We start from the raw sequence: 15513 nt of genomic DNA on the forward strand, positions 1-15513 counted from the left end.
GGCATCTGGAACCTCATCTCGTATTTGTTCAATGGCAGAACTTCAGTTATAACTGTATTTGGGCTAAAAATTAGTCAAGACTACTGCTAAGCACTGATAATTCCTTTGGGGACCTCATTAATGTGGGGCTACAACAGTAGCCAAATCAGCTACTATTGTGGCCAGTAGGGATGCCTCTTTACTAGCACAACCTACTTCCACAAGTCAGCCTTTTCTAGTTATGATTTACTTCTGCTATTCCAGAACCAAGCCATCCCCTTTGCAGGTCTCTCTGTTCTTCCTGAGAGATAGGGAGTAGGAAGTTTATTGGAATGAAGCAAACCAGATGTCACAATTAGGGGTCATATATGTTCTTTAAATTAAAGCCTCCATAGTTCAGAACTTCATCACAAAGGAATAAAGAGATTAATCTAAAGGCCTTGTGAAGACAGATAAGGTGTAGGAACAGAAAAAAGCCAAAGGTAAACCACATAAAACCTAAGAGGTCTGCAGGCAAGAGTTTTTGGAAACTATTTTTAATATTTGCCTACAAACTACTACTGCCTCTTAGTCAGCTCCTACTCTTGGTGTACCCACTGTTTAGATACATCTCAACATTTCTTATTGCCCTGAGCTACCTTCCTAAAAACTGGAACAACGAAGTTTCAATGCCAAGATTAAGTTTACCTATGAAATTGCAGTTAATTAGAGGTCACAGGTTTTCCCAGAACCCCATCAACAGGGCATTTCAAAAAATGCTTAATGTCATCTGCTAAGCTGAAGATTTCCCTAGTACTTTCCCTTATAGTCCATTTATAAAAATTTTAAATAAGACTAACCCAGCACTGATCCTTTGGGGAATTCTACTGCATTCATTATTTGAGAGAAGCACCTGCTTTCCATTCCTTTTGATTGCTCTCTGTACAACAGAGAGGCAATAAGGCTTGGTGGAGAGAGCTAATCTCAAAGCCAGGAAGACCTGGGCTCAGATCTCATTGCTAATACATGTTAGTGTATATAATCTGATACATGCTAACTGTGTGGTCCTGGATGAGTCACCTAACCACTCAGTGTTCTTGATAACTAAGATTATAAAGAGAAGGGACAACCTGCATTGATAGAGGGAGTTTCCCTATCGCTTTTCTTATTTTTCCATATTTCTAAGAAAAAATTTCTCCAATTCTAGGGTGACTGGATTATTTTAATAGTTTGAATTAACTTTATCAATGGCCATCTGAAAAGCAATGGAAATCATATCCACAAATTCTCCTCATCCATGTGTTTACTTCAGTGAGTGAGCAGGCATTATTTTCTCTCATAGAAATGGGCCTGCTTTTCTCACAATAGTTATGTTTGCTGAAGTATTCAGTAAAACTATTCCTTTTTAAAGATTTTGACAGCTTACTCTGAAGGAAATGGCATTCACTGTCTGTGGTTCCCCAGGGTCCCTTCTTCTTTATTACTATCTTCTTTGTTTTTTAGATAAGGAAGTGAAGATCATCCTAACAAAAGGAGCCAGTAATAACAAAATATGTAATAAACATAATGTGGGACAACTTTACACACAGTAAAATTTACAGCAGTTTTCCACAAACTGTCTCCTTATTTGTCTGAATATCCCTTTCTCTGGCAAGATTCAGGTCTATATATCTACTTCCCAGCTCAATAAGTCTATTCATAAATTGGGACAGTTTTCATTGGGGTTTTATTTAAGATTTTCAAATTTCGTCCACATACCAGGCCAATCAGAGCAAGCTCTCATTGCAGTTAATAATGCCTCTCTAGCCTGGCATAGTCTTGTGTAATCTTGCTCATTGTTGGAGTTCCATTTTGGATCTTGCAGAGGCCAATGAACTGCTTTCCTTCCCTGAGCCTGATTGACAAGACAAATGATTTTATTGTTCCCTATTTCTGTCAAAAAAGCTTGGAGCAAATTTTCAATATCAATTCATTGGGATCCTTTGTGCGAAAAATGCTTTCTAGCCTTTTAATTATCACAATTGGATCATCTTCAAAAGAGGAATATTTTGCTTGAATTTCTCAATATCTTGGGGAGGGGGTAAATGGTGTATGATGACTTCATGAAATTACATCTCCACTCTTAATAAAGGTAGGTACTTCTTTTAAGGGAAATAGGAATGTAACTGGATTATTTTTGGTTTCTGCCTCTGGTTTTTTTATTTGAGTTGGTATAGAATAGGTAATGGATGTAGGCAAGGAAATAGGTCGAGTGGGAGGAGTTTGGGTAGATTTAGAGATAGTTAGAACAGGACGAGGAGGAGTTGAGGTGGTTTTAGCATGAGTAGAATCCCATGCAGCAGGACTGTACAGAGACTGAGTCGGTTCTAATGATGAGGGAGTGTTGAGAGAAATTTCTCTTCTTACTCTGGGGATTTCTTAAGCTTTTCTCAATGATTTTTTATATAATCCTTGAGATTCCCCCAAACTCTCCTCCAGCTTGTTAAGGTCACTTGAGTTACATTCCTTGAGATCCCCCAGACTGTCTTCCAGCTTCTTCAAGGTCACTCAAGTTATTTTCTAGTTTTTCGTCAAGGTGAGCTTTTAGTTCAGCAAAACTATTATCTGTTTCTTCCTGAAGAGGAATAGGCAAAATGTCAAGCCTCCTATCACTATAAGTATGGCTAGGAACAGTGCTATATAAAGCCACTGTGTAATATTCTGTTGTATAATAAGCCATTTTCGATAAGCAACAGTATCACAATTTGAACTAGACTACTCAATCATATTTAATCTAAATGTTAATTTTGTTTGCAGTCCTACTTTCTGTCAGTAGATGGCACTGTTTAACATAAATGACCAACACCTGTTAACAGAATTAATTGCTAGGAACTTGACTTAGGGATAGTTTCAGTAAAGAGTGAGGAAAATGATCAGAAAATAGAGGGTTCGGGTCTTGCTGCAGTCACCAAATAAATGTCAGGGTTAAAATAGGAGTTTTGACAAAATAAGAGAGCATTAAGTTTTAATGAGAATATAGTCGTTGTAAATTAATATCCCTTTAAGCCAGAGAAAAGAAAACTTCTAGCAGCTTTTAACAATTAACAATTTAGTTTAATTAAAATAGATAGTAAAATAATATGGTAAAGAAGAGAAATATAGGAAAGAGGTAGAAAAAGAAAATTTCCTATTGTCTATACTAGTTGTCTTATAACTACCTAAAATTACTACCTAAAACTGCCTTTATCTATCTATAACTGACTATAACTATTACTAGTAACAACCACCCCACAAAGTTCCAACCCAATCAAAACCAACCCAATCAATGTTTAATCCAACCCCAATTAGGTCTTTCAAGGAAGACCAGCCATATTCCTAAAAATTCAAGAAAGTCCAAACCTAACAGTCCAAAAACCAAAGGCCCAAAACCCAAAAAGCCCTCTAAAGGTTAAAGCCAAAAGCCCTCTCAGTAAGCTCAGGTCCACCTTAATATTCCTGCAACTAAATGCCAACCACCAACCCAACACACTCCCAGAAGCCAACTTCCCTGCAATTGGTAGCCCTAGCTGTCAGCAACTGACAGCACCTCCCTCCCCCAACTGATGCTGGCCCCCTTTTATAATCTTCCTACTTCCTGTCACTGTGGGATGGTTAATCCCTACACATCTCTATGGTAAGAGGACCTCCAGGTTCTCTGTTAAATTAAAAAAAAAAAGAAGAAATAATTCCTTTTTACAATGTCATTTCAGAACTTGCCAAAAGAAATCCTTCTCCTGCACCAAATGATTAATCAGTTCAAAGTTTTGAGGGAAGAAGTTTTGGAGCAGCATAAGTGGGATAAAAATGAAGCAATAGCAAGCACCTTTGAAAGGACACTCTCTACATTATGGGTGGTTCCAGTAACAAGAGAAAGAGGATAACAACAACAAAAAGGATAGAAGGGTCAAAGAACAGTACAGTAATATAGGATGAAGGCCCTAGACCATGCATGAGTCAAGAAAAATCAGAGTTAGGTTTAGTGGTGCTGTCAGTTTAATCGTATAAAACAGCAGGAAGACAAAAGTTCAGGTAAGGCATCTATAACAACACCCAAGAAATCAACTTAATTATAAATGGAATATTTCAAGAATTTGTGATTTTGTCGATAAGAGTAGTACTCCCTCTAGTGACAGAGTCATCATGCAATAGGAGAGGTCCTGGTGAGTTGTGGATACAAATTATCACTTCAAAAAAAATCTGATAATAAGTCGTGTTACATAGCTTGTGGCCCTTTAGAATACCCATAGCAAATCCAGAGTCACCATAATGATGCACTGAGGGAGTAACTCAGCGGAAGTCCAGGGAATATCTTAATAAAATATCTTTTACTGAAAGTAATTAAAAATATTACTATATTGTCTAGAGTTGCTAAATCTCTTCTTTCTGTCTGCTGTGAGACCTTATTTTTCATAAAGTCTAATGACCACCATCTTGGATGACATTCACCTGGCAAAAAAAAAAAGTGTGTTTGAGGAATGAAACTAAATGTATGTGTCCATTAAGCAATTGGGTAGCTCAGTGGATTGAGAGCCAGGTCTATAGACAAGAGGTCCTAGGTTCAAATCTGACTTCAGATACTTCCTAGCTGTGTGACCCTGGGCAATTCACTTAATCCCCATTGCCTAGCCCTTACCATTATTCTATCTTAGAACCAATATACAGTATTGATTCTAATATGGAAAGCAAGGGTTAAAAAAAATGCTGGAAGGAAAATTTGGAATGAAACAAATATAATTTAATATTAAGTAGGTTCTTTCTATACAAGTGTTTGTTTATAATGAAAAGAATAGTTTTAAAAAGAATAGATGTTCAAACATTTGAAGCAAAAGGAAATTCCACTTATTCTTGGTCTTAATTAAACCTGGATACAAAAATAACTTAAAAATTTCAGGCCCAAATAATCCTGTCAGGTAGATTGTAGTTCTGGTACTGAGCATCACAGAACTCTTTCTATATGTGTTCTCTCCCAATCATCAAGAAAAGATACATTCATTTTTAAGTAGGCTATGAGAAAGATATACGCTGAGAAAAACTGGAACAATACTAAACTGAAGAAGTCAACTGATCTTCAGTTTATGGCAATATCTGTGAAGACCAGTAGGTCACTATGGGCAACTGCACGATAAGCCTCTCTGAATTCAGATCAGGAATATGTTTGTTCTGTACAACTACAAACATCCGAGCACCTAAGGAACAGTCAATAATAGCAAAAGGGGCTTGAACATGAAGATATAATATAGTTTAGGGACACCCTGAACAACAAACAGTAAGGCAGGCTGGCACCAACTATACTAGATAAGATTTGCCCACAGCAGGGAGACTCAGCTTTGAAATCTTAAGAAGCTGGGGCAATTAACTTCATGCCTTAGAAGAAAATAAACTCATTATGAGCAGATGAGGCAGAATAAAGACATCACAGGTAGCAGATATCAAACCAAAGCCTATATTTACAAATAAGTTGGCTGATCTCATCACAGAATGGTTGATCAAAGCACATTTAAATGGGAAACCAGCAGCAGTAGTTTTCTTTGGCTTCCATGTGAATTAGATCATCTATAAGAAAAAACCCAATCTCTTTAATCTTCCTGGACAGCAGAAAGAAACCAAACTCAAATGAACATCAATTCATATTCCTCAAGGTCAACAAAACTGGGTTTGCTAAAGGAAAGTGAGTATAACTCTAGAATTATAAACTCTGTTCTAGATCTCACCCATCTTATTGGCAGGTAGCAATCAAAGAGGGACATTAATTCTAAGACAGTTTGGGCCCAAAACACACAAGCCCATATGGACTAAATTAAATGACACACTGTAATGTGACCCTCATCATTATGATCACAGAGGATATATATCTTTTGTTGCCCAGTGGCTATCAATAACACTTATGGTCAATGCTGGTTTATCTTCCTTAAAGAGTAAATGACTGTATGTCAGAAAAATTCTATATTTACTTTGACAGTATATTTTTTAGCATAAAGAAGGAAAGATAAGTACTGACCAGGAAACCTTAAACAAGAAACTTTCTAAAGAGATACTCACAGTTCTTTTTCAAAATTACAGTGACATGAAAGTTAAAACAAAGTTTTATAATATTGGGGGGAGGGTGTCTTTTCCAAGACCTTTCTTCTGATAAGCACAGCACACCAATTATACCTAAGACTTTTATCCTCCAGACATTTCACTGATATCAAGAAGTGTGGAGTTAACGAAAGGGGATCTGTTTTAGGTTGCTGGCCAAAATCTTTAATTCAAATCCACACCTCCAAAAATGTTCCTACCACAAGGCTGTTGATTTTATATGAAAAGTCCCATCAAAAAGTCATGAGGAACAACTTTTACCTAGTAGGTCAGCACCTTCATCCACATCCCCAATGACTTCAGAACCTGCAGTAGATAGCTCATGATATAGGGAATCGGTGTTGATGCCAAAGGCCTTGTTGACAATTCCCTGGGTTGGACTATAAGTAGAGAGAAAACATACATACACACACACGCACACGTTAGTTTGCAATATTGGTATAGAACATGACTGTAGGTTTATTAAATGCCTTGTATAACTCTCATTAAATGACTAACATTGTTTTTTTGGATTATAGACATAAAATGGGAGATGCCTCCCACTCAGAGACAGTGAGAAACAGTGGTTTGAAATTGTCTCATTAAGGAAAGAAAAATAGACAGGGGAAGAGTCTTGACTGAATTTGCCAAGGTAATATAAGAGTAGTATCCAAATTCCCAATCTATTTATTCAATTCATTAGGACATGCAGTTTCTCAAGGAGAAAGTATAAGGAAAAAGCCATCTCACTTAGGACCTGAAAAAGGGGGAGAATAAGAAGGGAGTTGTTGTACCTATTTCCAGTGCGCTCCAATCGAGGTTCTTGGCACATGTCTAGCTCTGGTGTGGAATCTATGATGTCTTGAACATCAGACCACTCATCACTACTGCCCATCCCTATAGGAGAAAATGAATGATTCATATTAAATTCCCAAGATGGAGGATCTTCACCACATGATTGCTCTAAGAAATTTCAATAGACAAGGATTGTCAGAAAAGGATTTTTCCATGTTGACTAATAGGATAGAAATGCCTAACAAACATATATGTGTATGGAAGAGAAGGGAATGAGAGAAATGTTATTTGTATTTCTAAAAGTCAGAGTCAGGGAAAATGTGCGGTGTAAGCCTTGTTTTAATTTATGATGCCTATAAAAATATTCAGTAGTATATTATTGTTGGATAACCAATAAAGATCAGCCTGAATGATCAAGTGACTTTATCATTATCTTTACAGTCAAATCTTAGCAGAAAATGGCTCAACTTTTTTTTTCCTTACTGTATTTTGTAAACTTGTGAGACTAAACGATGTTAACTGAATAAGAATAGTCCACACAAGCCAAAAAATATGGAAAGATTAAATCTATCCTTCAGGGTTAGGCTTCTAAAGAAAATAGTCTTACTACTCAGGCACAGGAGGTACCTATTACTTATGCCCTTCCCCAGGCTGTACATGGCTAAAACAAGAGACTACAGGTACCTATGCTAACGTTCCTCATTTCTTGGGTGACTTGGACTTCCATGTTGCGACTGTTACGTTTCTCTCTTGCACGTTTGCTATTCTTTGATCCAAGACCATAGTCTCCTAATGGCTGTAGACTCTCATTCAGAGGGGTGACTGCAGCAGAGGGCACTGAGGATGTTGGTGTATTGGACTTGGTGCCGGTGGTGCTGGGAGTGGCAGCAGCAGAAGACTGGCCTGATTCAGACATCTCATCATGTGGACACTGGAACAGAGAACAGAGGAGGAAGACAGGAAGTACTTCTATGTGTTTCCATTACTCTCCAGTTTTATGGTTTGGTCACTGCCCTTTGATATCACAGTTAAGTGTCAGACTTCTCCGTTATCAATTAAAGATTTATATTATTGACAGCCATAGTAGCTAGTAGTGAGGTCCTAAATTTGGTTGAGCTACCAATTTCTCTTCATTTGGAGTCCAAAACCCCCATGTTTCTCTTCTTCTATATGGAGAGTAATTAAAGATTTTGAGTTCTAACATGACAAAAAGGCTCTATTTGAGCCAGAAAAAAATATTCCTTGGGAAGGAATACAAGAATATCTTAAGTCCTACATCATTATGGACTATAAGAGATGAAGTCATTTTTATATAAGATATTTTATATCATATTTAGGATGTTATACATTATTTCTCTGAGTTGTCAATTATACTTGGGAGGTTCAAAAGGAGCAGTACCTGGTTTTGCTTGATTAATACTTTTCAGAAATGAGAAGATGCAAGTATTAGAAAACAGCCTTTCCCAATCATGCATGGGATCTGTATTTCAGTGGTTTGGGACTTGGCATTCAATGTCACTGTTCCACAATACAGTCAAACAAATCAAAATGTGATGAAGATGAACACTGTATGAAAAATGGCAATGCAACCCTTTGCAGCCAGGAATCAGTTAGAATCAAATTGTAATCCAGGATGGTATGGGAGAAAAGTAACCAATTTGAGGGGTTAGAGGAGTAGGATGACCTGAGTAGATAAATGCTTTTTTCTGGAAACCAAATTATATAGCACTATAACCACTGAAGCATTATGAATATTACTAAGTTATAGCACAAAGGTGCTATAACTTTTATAACTTTACCTTTTTAACTAGATTAACTATATAAGTACTGTGAGAGATTTCTGCATTTTCCTGATTAATAAAAGAACCTTTTTTCATTTTCAAACACTATCTTTGGATATGACATAACCTTACAACTTTAAAATGTGTACCTTAGTCTTTTGGTCATGATTTTGCTATACTAAACACATAAAAATATTCCATAAATTAAAGAAGCTAAATAATATCTAAGTTAAGTTTCACCATCCCATTGCTATCTAAACACTTGGCTCTAGAAATCATCACTAAATTAAATATAATCTAATTTTATTTTTACAGAATGAGACATGACTAAAATTGTTATGAAAAAAAAAAACCTGATTTTTGAAAAACCCAAACTATAATTAGCAATACTAAGAAGTATATTTTTAAAATGCCATTGATTTGAATATTTATGAGAAAACATGTCAATTTTTTTTCTGAAATGAATTTAAGATACAAGAAAACTTCAATTTCATGTAACAGGCTCATAAGCCAATTTTTTGCTCATTACTATAATTTTTAAAAATCACACATCTGTTAACCAGTATTATATAGAATCTACATACAATCTATTTTTACAGTAACTAACTTCATTCTCTCAATATTAACTTCTCAGAATTCTATACTCAGTTCTTCCTTGTCAGTTATTTATTTATTATGTGTCCTCTAATTTAAGTTACCAAAGAAAGCAACAGTTTGCCTATTGGGCAGGATAATAAAATATATAACTGACCTAAGAACATGGGCCCAAATTACTGTCACTTCTAGGGGAAGAGGGAGATGTCATTTATGAGGTTAGACATTAAGAATCTCCTAAAAGTGAAAGTTTTTATAAACTGGGAGAGGTAAAAAGATGTCTCCTTTAGAGGTTTTAAAAAACAGAATACATTCTCTTGTATAGAGATTTCTTGGGTAAAAGTTCTGAATGGGCTAAAAGCTTAGAGAAAAACTTTTAGCTTCAAGTGATCTTTAGTGGTAGAGCTATTTCTCTAAAAGCAAACAATCTGCATTTTTCTCTAGCTATCTGAAAGCTACCAGAGTTAAAGAGGCAGGACAGATGCTCCTCCTAAGATTCCATTTACTGGCTTTGTCTATCACATGTCTTAGTTTTGGAAAGCTTAATTAAGAGTCTGAATTCTGCCCACTCCTTTTGAGGTAGTTTTGTTAATAAATTAGATTAGTTTTCTGTGGTTTTAGCACCAAATGAAAAAATGCTTATTCTTCCAAATGGAAGGAAAAATAAATCACTAGAACAAAAACAAGTACTGGATGATTAAATGTTTACATCGACCTCACCTACTCCTATACTTCCTGGCCACCCCAGGTTTTGCTGCTGATAATGGGATGGAAACATCTCTCCTTCCCACTCCTTCTGCCATTCTTGCTGCAGCTTCTGACATATGGGGGAGATAAGAATGTAGGAGGCAGGACATTAAGGAACTCCCTTGGGTAGGGTGAGAGAAGTGATGCACATGATGGAAAGTATACATATTTAAATAAGTTTCCCTTAGCTGATCCTTATCAAATTTCTCCCCAAAGGCCACATTTTTCACAGCCTCTTCATAACCCACCAATTTACACTGCAGACAATCAAGGGACTCCTGCAAACATGGCTTACCATTTAATAACCTGTGGGGACTCTTATTTATAAAGTAACCTCCCAGATGCCATTCAAACTCACTATTATCCTAAAGAGCCACCACTTACCCAAAGGACACTCTCCTTGGCCACCACTTACCTAAAGTCAAACCTCTCAACCTCCTAAACATCAATGAGTGTAGCAGTGGCCTCCAAAATGCATTGCAAAGGACCAAAATTCTTAGCAGTCATTTCTCACCATGAGTAGTCACAACTGTTTGGTTAAAACACTGAAAATACAGTACATAAAGAACAACAAAACACATTAAGGAGTTAAAGAAAAAAAACAGAAAAAAAACACATTAAAACCTAATGCATGAAATCAAAAGAACAATAAAACTTAAACATAATAACATTGAAAAAAATGAAAATGAAATAAAACAAATCTGTGGAGCCAAAACTTCAACACTACTTAAATAATGAATGGAAGACTATTTCAGGTGAAAATTCAGGACAAAAAAGGATGCCAGAAGACAAAAAAAGCAATGAGAAGTGTCCAAGATACAAGTTGTGGATCCTAAAGGGGAAAGCATGCAATCCACAAAGCTGTCAAGTCTCTTTACTGACCACTACTCCAATATGTCTCTACTTCAATTCAGTTCAACAAACATCAATTAGGGAAGTCACTTCCATAAAGCCCAGTCTAACAATGAGGTACACAGAGAAAAAACACTAAGCCTGAAATGATTAAAAATCAAGTCCATGATACAATCAGGATTGAACAGAAGCTCCCATAATTCCTTGTTTCATTCACTTATCTGCTCCTCTCTCTACCTGAATGCCAATATTACATTAGTATAATGTACCTTAAGTGCAAATGTATACATATATGTTTGTATATGTTCTTAAGACCACAATCATCTCAGAGAAATGCTCACCACCTAGCACAAAGCAAGAACAGAAGAAAATACTATAATTTTTCTAAAGAATTTACAGGGTGCAGAAACATTCCACAACTAAGCTGAAAACTAGAAGGATAAAAGGTAACTCAGAAGGGGAACAACACAGGCTATTCCACCTCAAACTCATTAGATATCAGGTTTGCCCTATTCATTCAAGGCTAAAATCTGTTCTTGATTTTTATAGGATGTCCCAGATATTAGTTCTAAGAAACATGCTTCAGTAGGGCTTCTTTGCATCAGTGCCATTTGCTACAAGCCAGTAGCTGCTGCAAAATAATGTCTTTATAATTATTATTTTTAAAAATAATTATTACCTGATGAATATGGCACAAAGCATGTTTTGCAACTCAACACTTAAAAGGTAAATTCAACTTATAGATCAAAACTAGCAACCTCTGTATGACTTAGTATTATTCTGTGATTCAACTTAGCCATTTTTAGACTAAAAAGTTAAAGGGGTTGGTTTTATTGGGGTATGGACTATTATCTACGTTCAACAGGTACTGTAGGGATTCCAGTCTCCTAATTCCAGATTATAGCATGGGAAGTTAGCACAGCAGAATCATGAAGGCAGAATATTAAAGAAGATAATGTCTTTCCAATTCCTTATTCCCAGCTCAAGTGCCAGCCCTACATGCATGCAGCATATATGATTAGAAAATGAGCTATTGGAATGTGCTAGAAAAAAAGTAAAATGCTTTTTAAGCTGTAGCCAATTTATAATACACAACGGCCTACTCTGTGAAAGTATACACAATCAACTCTATCCTCCTCTTGGCCAATAACTGGATATGGAACATCAGTTTGGAATATGGGAAGTAAACTTACTTTTAAACCAGTCCTATTCTAAACATCTATCACATGCTGAGTCCTAAAAATTCATACTATAACATCAGTGACAGGAAAGCAGCTCAAATAGAAGCCATCAAAAGGAATGAATGAGAGGAAAGCAGTGATTAGGGCAACAACAATATCCTCCCTCTTTTCTTTTATCTTCAGACTCTGGTCTTTCCCCTCCCCTTTTTGCTATGGTTCAGCTCAGGAATCTAATACAATCTGAAAATGGGAGAAGCTGCAAAGGGTTATGGACACAAGTTGGTCTCCATCTTTATGAAGAACATGTGTATGCCACTGACAGTGGGAAAGAGGAGACCCTGATTCCACGACATGTGTATAAAACCTTGTAGCTGGAGTTGGACTGCAGCTGGCCGAGGTCACTCAGGTGCCAGTGGTCCACTGTGGGGATGATCTTGCCCCCTATCTGTCCACGTACCATTCCATCTGCAAGGGGGAAGACATTCAGAGAGGTTGGGCGCTCCTTCCTGCTGAAACAGGGAAGAAAAGAAGAAAAAAAAATTGGCTGGTAGTTAGATAGCTGGTTTATAAGGCATAAAATAATCATTAAAAATGTAAATTTGTATTTCTCACAGATGTATATATTGCCACAAATAATCAATAGTAATAATTATAGTTCACATTTTTATACCATTTTTAAAGTTTATAAATTACTATATAGATTAATAACATGTTTTTCTGATGCCCAAAATAAGAAGCACCTCTGTTAATTCAGGGAGTAAGAAACTAGCTACAAAGACTTCTAAAAATCTTTTACTTCTACATTCTTTAGGTTTTTATCCAACTTCAAGAATTATTTATTACTTCTAAAGTCAACTTCTAATCTTCTGGGAAAGTTATCCCTTCCTATTTATAGGTTCTTTTAAACATATTGAATTCATTTAAAAATTATGAATGATAAGTAGCCAATATAATAATAGCTATCATTTATTTAGCACTTTAAGGGTTGCAAAATATTTTACATGCCTTATCTCATTTAAGCCTCACAAAAAATCTATGAAGTCGGACAGGTACATTGTTATTGTCCTCTTGTAGATAAAGTTTAAAAACTTGCCACGGTCACATAGGTAATGTGGAAAACAGACCCAGGTCTTTTGGGCTCTACATCTAGGTATACCATACTAGTCCTCCCTGGCATATCAATGCCATTGCTTAATTCTTTTTATTGTGACATTCCTATTTTTTGAATTCCATCAACAGCACTGCTTTTTTGATCATCCATCTCCTCGCTAATGCCTCTACTGTCACAAAACATTAACACTAAAAACTGGATGACATAGTCTAAATAAAACTTCAGTGAAATAGGAAGGTCCAGGAAGTACAGTTTATAGAAAACAACAGCTCCTTGCAACTGTTACAGTAAATAATCTCTTCTGTGGGGCATGTAGCCAAATATACACAAAACTCCTCAATTCTTTTCCTCCCTACCCCCTTTGAATTATCAAAAAGAGCTATCAGGGCATCACCTAGAGGCCTGGATGAGCTCACTCCAGTATGAGCTCTAGAGGTAGGTCCATTTTGGGATGAATGTAAGCCATCTGATCTCTACAACTTGCTTCTCCACCCTGAGAAATGGAGCTTCCAATAAAATCAATGATTCTTATATATGCCCAAGACAACAATGCTTAAGGGCAGTAATGGCACACCTCTTAGAGATGGGGTACCAGGTCCTGCCCCAACCCAGGCCTAGTGCTGAGCCTGCCCCATCCAAACCACATGCCATGCCCCTCCCCCTCACTGAATGCTGGGCGTGCCTCCATCCCATCCCAGACACAGCTCTGCCTTGTGTACTCCTATTGGACTGCTGGACAGAGGGGCAGGGGATGTGAAAAAATGTCATTAGACACAGTGGAGAGGGGGGAGAGAGCAGTTCTGCCCAAGTCCCTCTGCCTTTCTAGTAATGAACTCTAGATGGGGCTGGAGGGGAGGGGGGTGTACAGCCAAGTGCCTACAGAGAGCACTCTGTGTTCCATCTTTGGCACCTGTGTCATAGGTTTGCCATCATTGCTTTAGGGGCTATTTAAGCACATAATTAGAAACAACCTTGTACTCAACAACTCTGAAGCCATATTGGAAATAGTATGTGAGACTTAAAGAAGCTAATTTCCTTCTGATCCTCTGATAATTACTGAAAAGTTCTGACCAGAGGTCAAAAGCATAACAGAATGAGCACCTTCTACATAGTAGGTGCTAAATAAATGTTGGGTTGTTTTTATTTTTATTTAACTGGAAAGACATAGTTTTGTGAATGAAGACCTAGGATAGCCAACTTTCACTCTGGTGAATATAATAGAGTTGGGAGCCCTAAGGAATAGTGATTCAACTGGATTTCGGAAGGGGATGAAGAAAAAGACTCTCTTAGAACTTACTAGAAGGGTGAACTGGGGGAGGGAAGATGTAGCAAAGGAGTTTGATGTGAGGAGTCCATGATTCTGGGGTCTGATGAATTAGAGTAGGCAGAATATGTGTATTTGAAAGTAAGAATGAGTGAGATGTTAGGCCAATATAGTCACTGAAAGTAGGTAGAAAGTATGCATGATCATTCCAAATCTTAAGATTAAAATGTAGAATTTTATTCACAAGGAACTTAATTTGGTTGGGTTGTTCCATACTTCCTTCAAGGAAGGCGAGTTCTCTTGAAACACAAATTCATCCCATAATAGCTCGGTCTTCCCAGTAGTCACTGCATGGCAAGAAAGGATCTCTAAATATAACCTGCTGTAATAGTTCTATGCCATTACAATTCCTTGTTTTTCTACCTTTCCCCTGGACTTACTTCTAAAGATCTTATGGTCCCTTAACCAAACCTTTCTGTTCTCCCAATATATCACATCTCTTGTAGCTTCACTTTCCTCCCCCTTACCATTTGTGAAGGGTTCCAGGTATAAACGAATCATGAAGATATTAAAGATGTATCCAAAAGTTGACTTTAATGAGCAAAGTGTTCATGGACTAGACTTATGGATATATTTCTAATATTTTACATGATTGATTTCTGAATCCTTAAATTGAATGGGGCTCAAATTTTGTGGAACTCAATGTCTGCAGTCTGGAAGGCTGGCATGCAGTTTCAATAGTTTCTTTTGTAACGTCAAAGACACACACTCAGCATCTGAATGAGATGGTGCCAGGGCTCTGAAGGAAGGACTTTCAAATGAGCTTCTGGTCTGGGCACTGGCTAGGCCATTGTTGTTGATTGCCAATATGATGCCAATGTTTCTATCATAGTATAGTATAGTAGTAGTCTCTCGGTGATTGAGAATGACTATTGTCTTTGTGCAGTTTCATCTACGGTGTACCCTCATGTGGCTTTGGAGTCCAAAGACTGAGGCACAAAGTTTGTGGCACACGGGGCATGGAACGCCAGTTGTTACGAGAGGTGCGGTTGTGGCCTGGTGTTGGCGTTCACGCGCAGTGGCAAGATGTCAACGTCACTCATCTTCAAAGGTGGTGGCGGTAAGGTTAATGTGGGTTCGCCAGCTGCTTCTGAC

General features: G+C 37.2%; 1 protein-coding gene across 43 annotated transcripts in view; it reads right to left on the reverse strand.

Moving 5' to 3' along the window:
• The window catches only part of MAPK8IP3 (mitogen-activated protein kinase 8 interacting protein 3), an 88930-nt gene that overhangs the window by 30536 nt on the left and 42881 nt on the right, over positions 1-15513 (reverse strand). For 16 of the 43 annotated variants that reach the window (XM_007499352.3, XM_056805622.1, XM_056805620.1 and 13 more), the window contains 4 exons: positions 12348-12492; positions 7513-7759; positions 6828-6930; positions 6316-6434 (listed from right to left, as the gene is read on the reverse strand). In XM_007499352.3, the coding sequence (XP_007499414.2) occupies positions 6316-6434; positions 6828-6930; positions 7513-7759; positions 12348-12492 (614 nt within the window). Of the gene's footprint in view, positions 1-6315; positions 6435-6827; positions 6931-7512; positions 7760-10365; positions 10495-12347; positions 12493-15513 lie in introns of those variants that run through there. The other 27 variants (XM_056805629.1, XM_056805627.1, XM_056805624.1 and 24 more) reach the window with 4 other exon arrangements.

The sequence above is a fragment of the Monodelphis domestica genome, chromosome 7 (assembly GCF_027887165.1).
Source record: "Monodelphis domestica isolate mMonDom1 chromosome 7, mMonDom1.pri, whole genome shotgun sequence".
NCBI classification, from domain to species: domain Eukaryota; kingdom Metazoa; phylum Chordata; class Mammalia; order Didelphimorphia; family Didelphidae; genus Monodelphis; species Monodelphis domestica.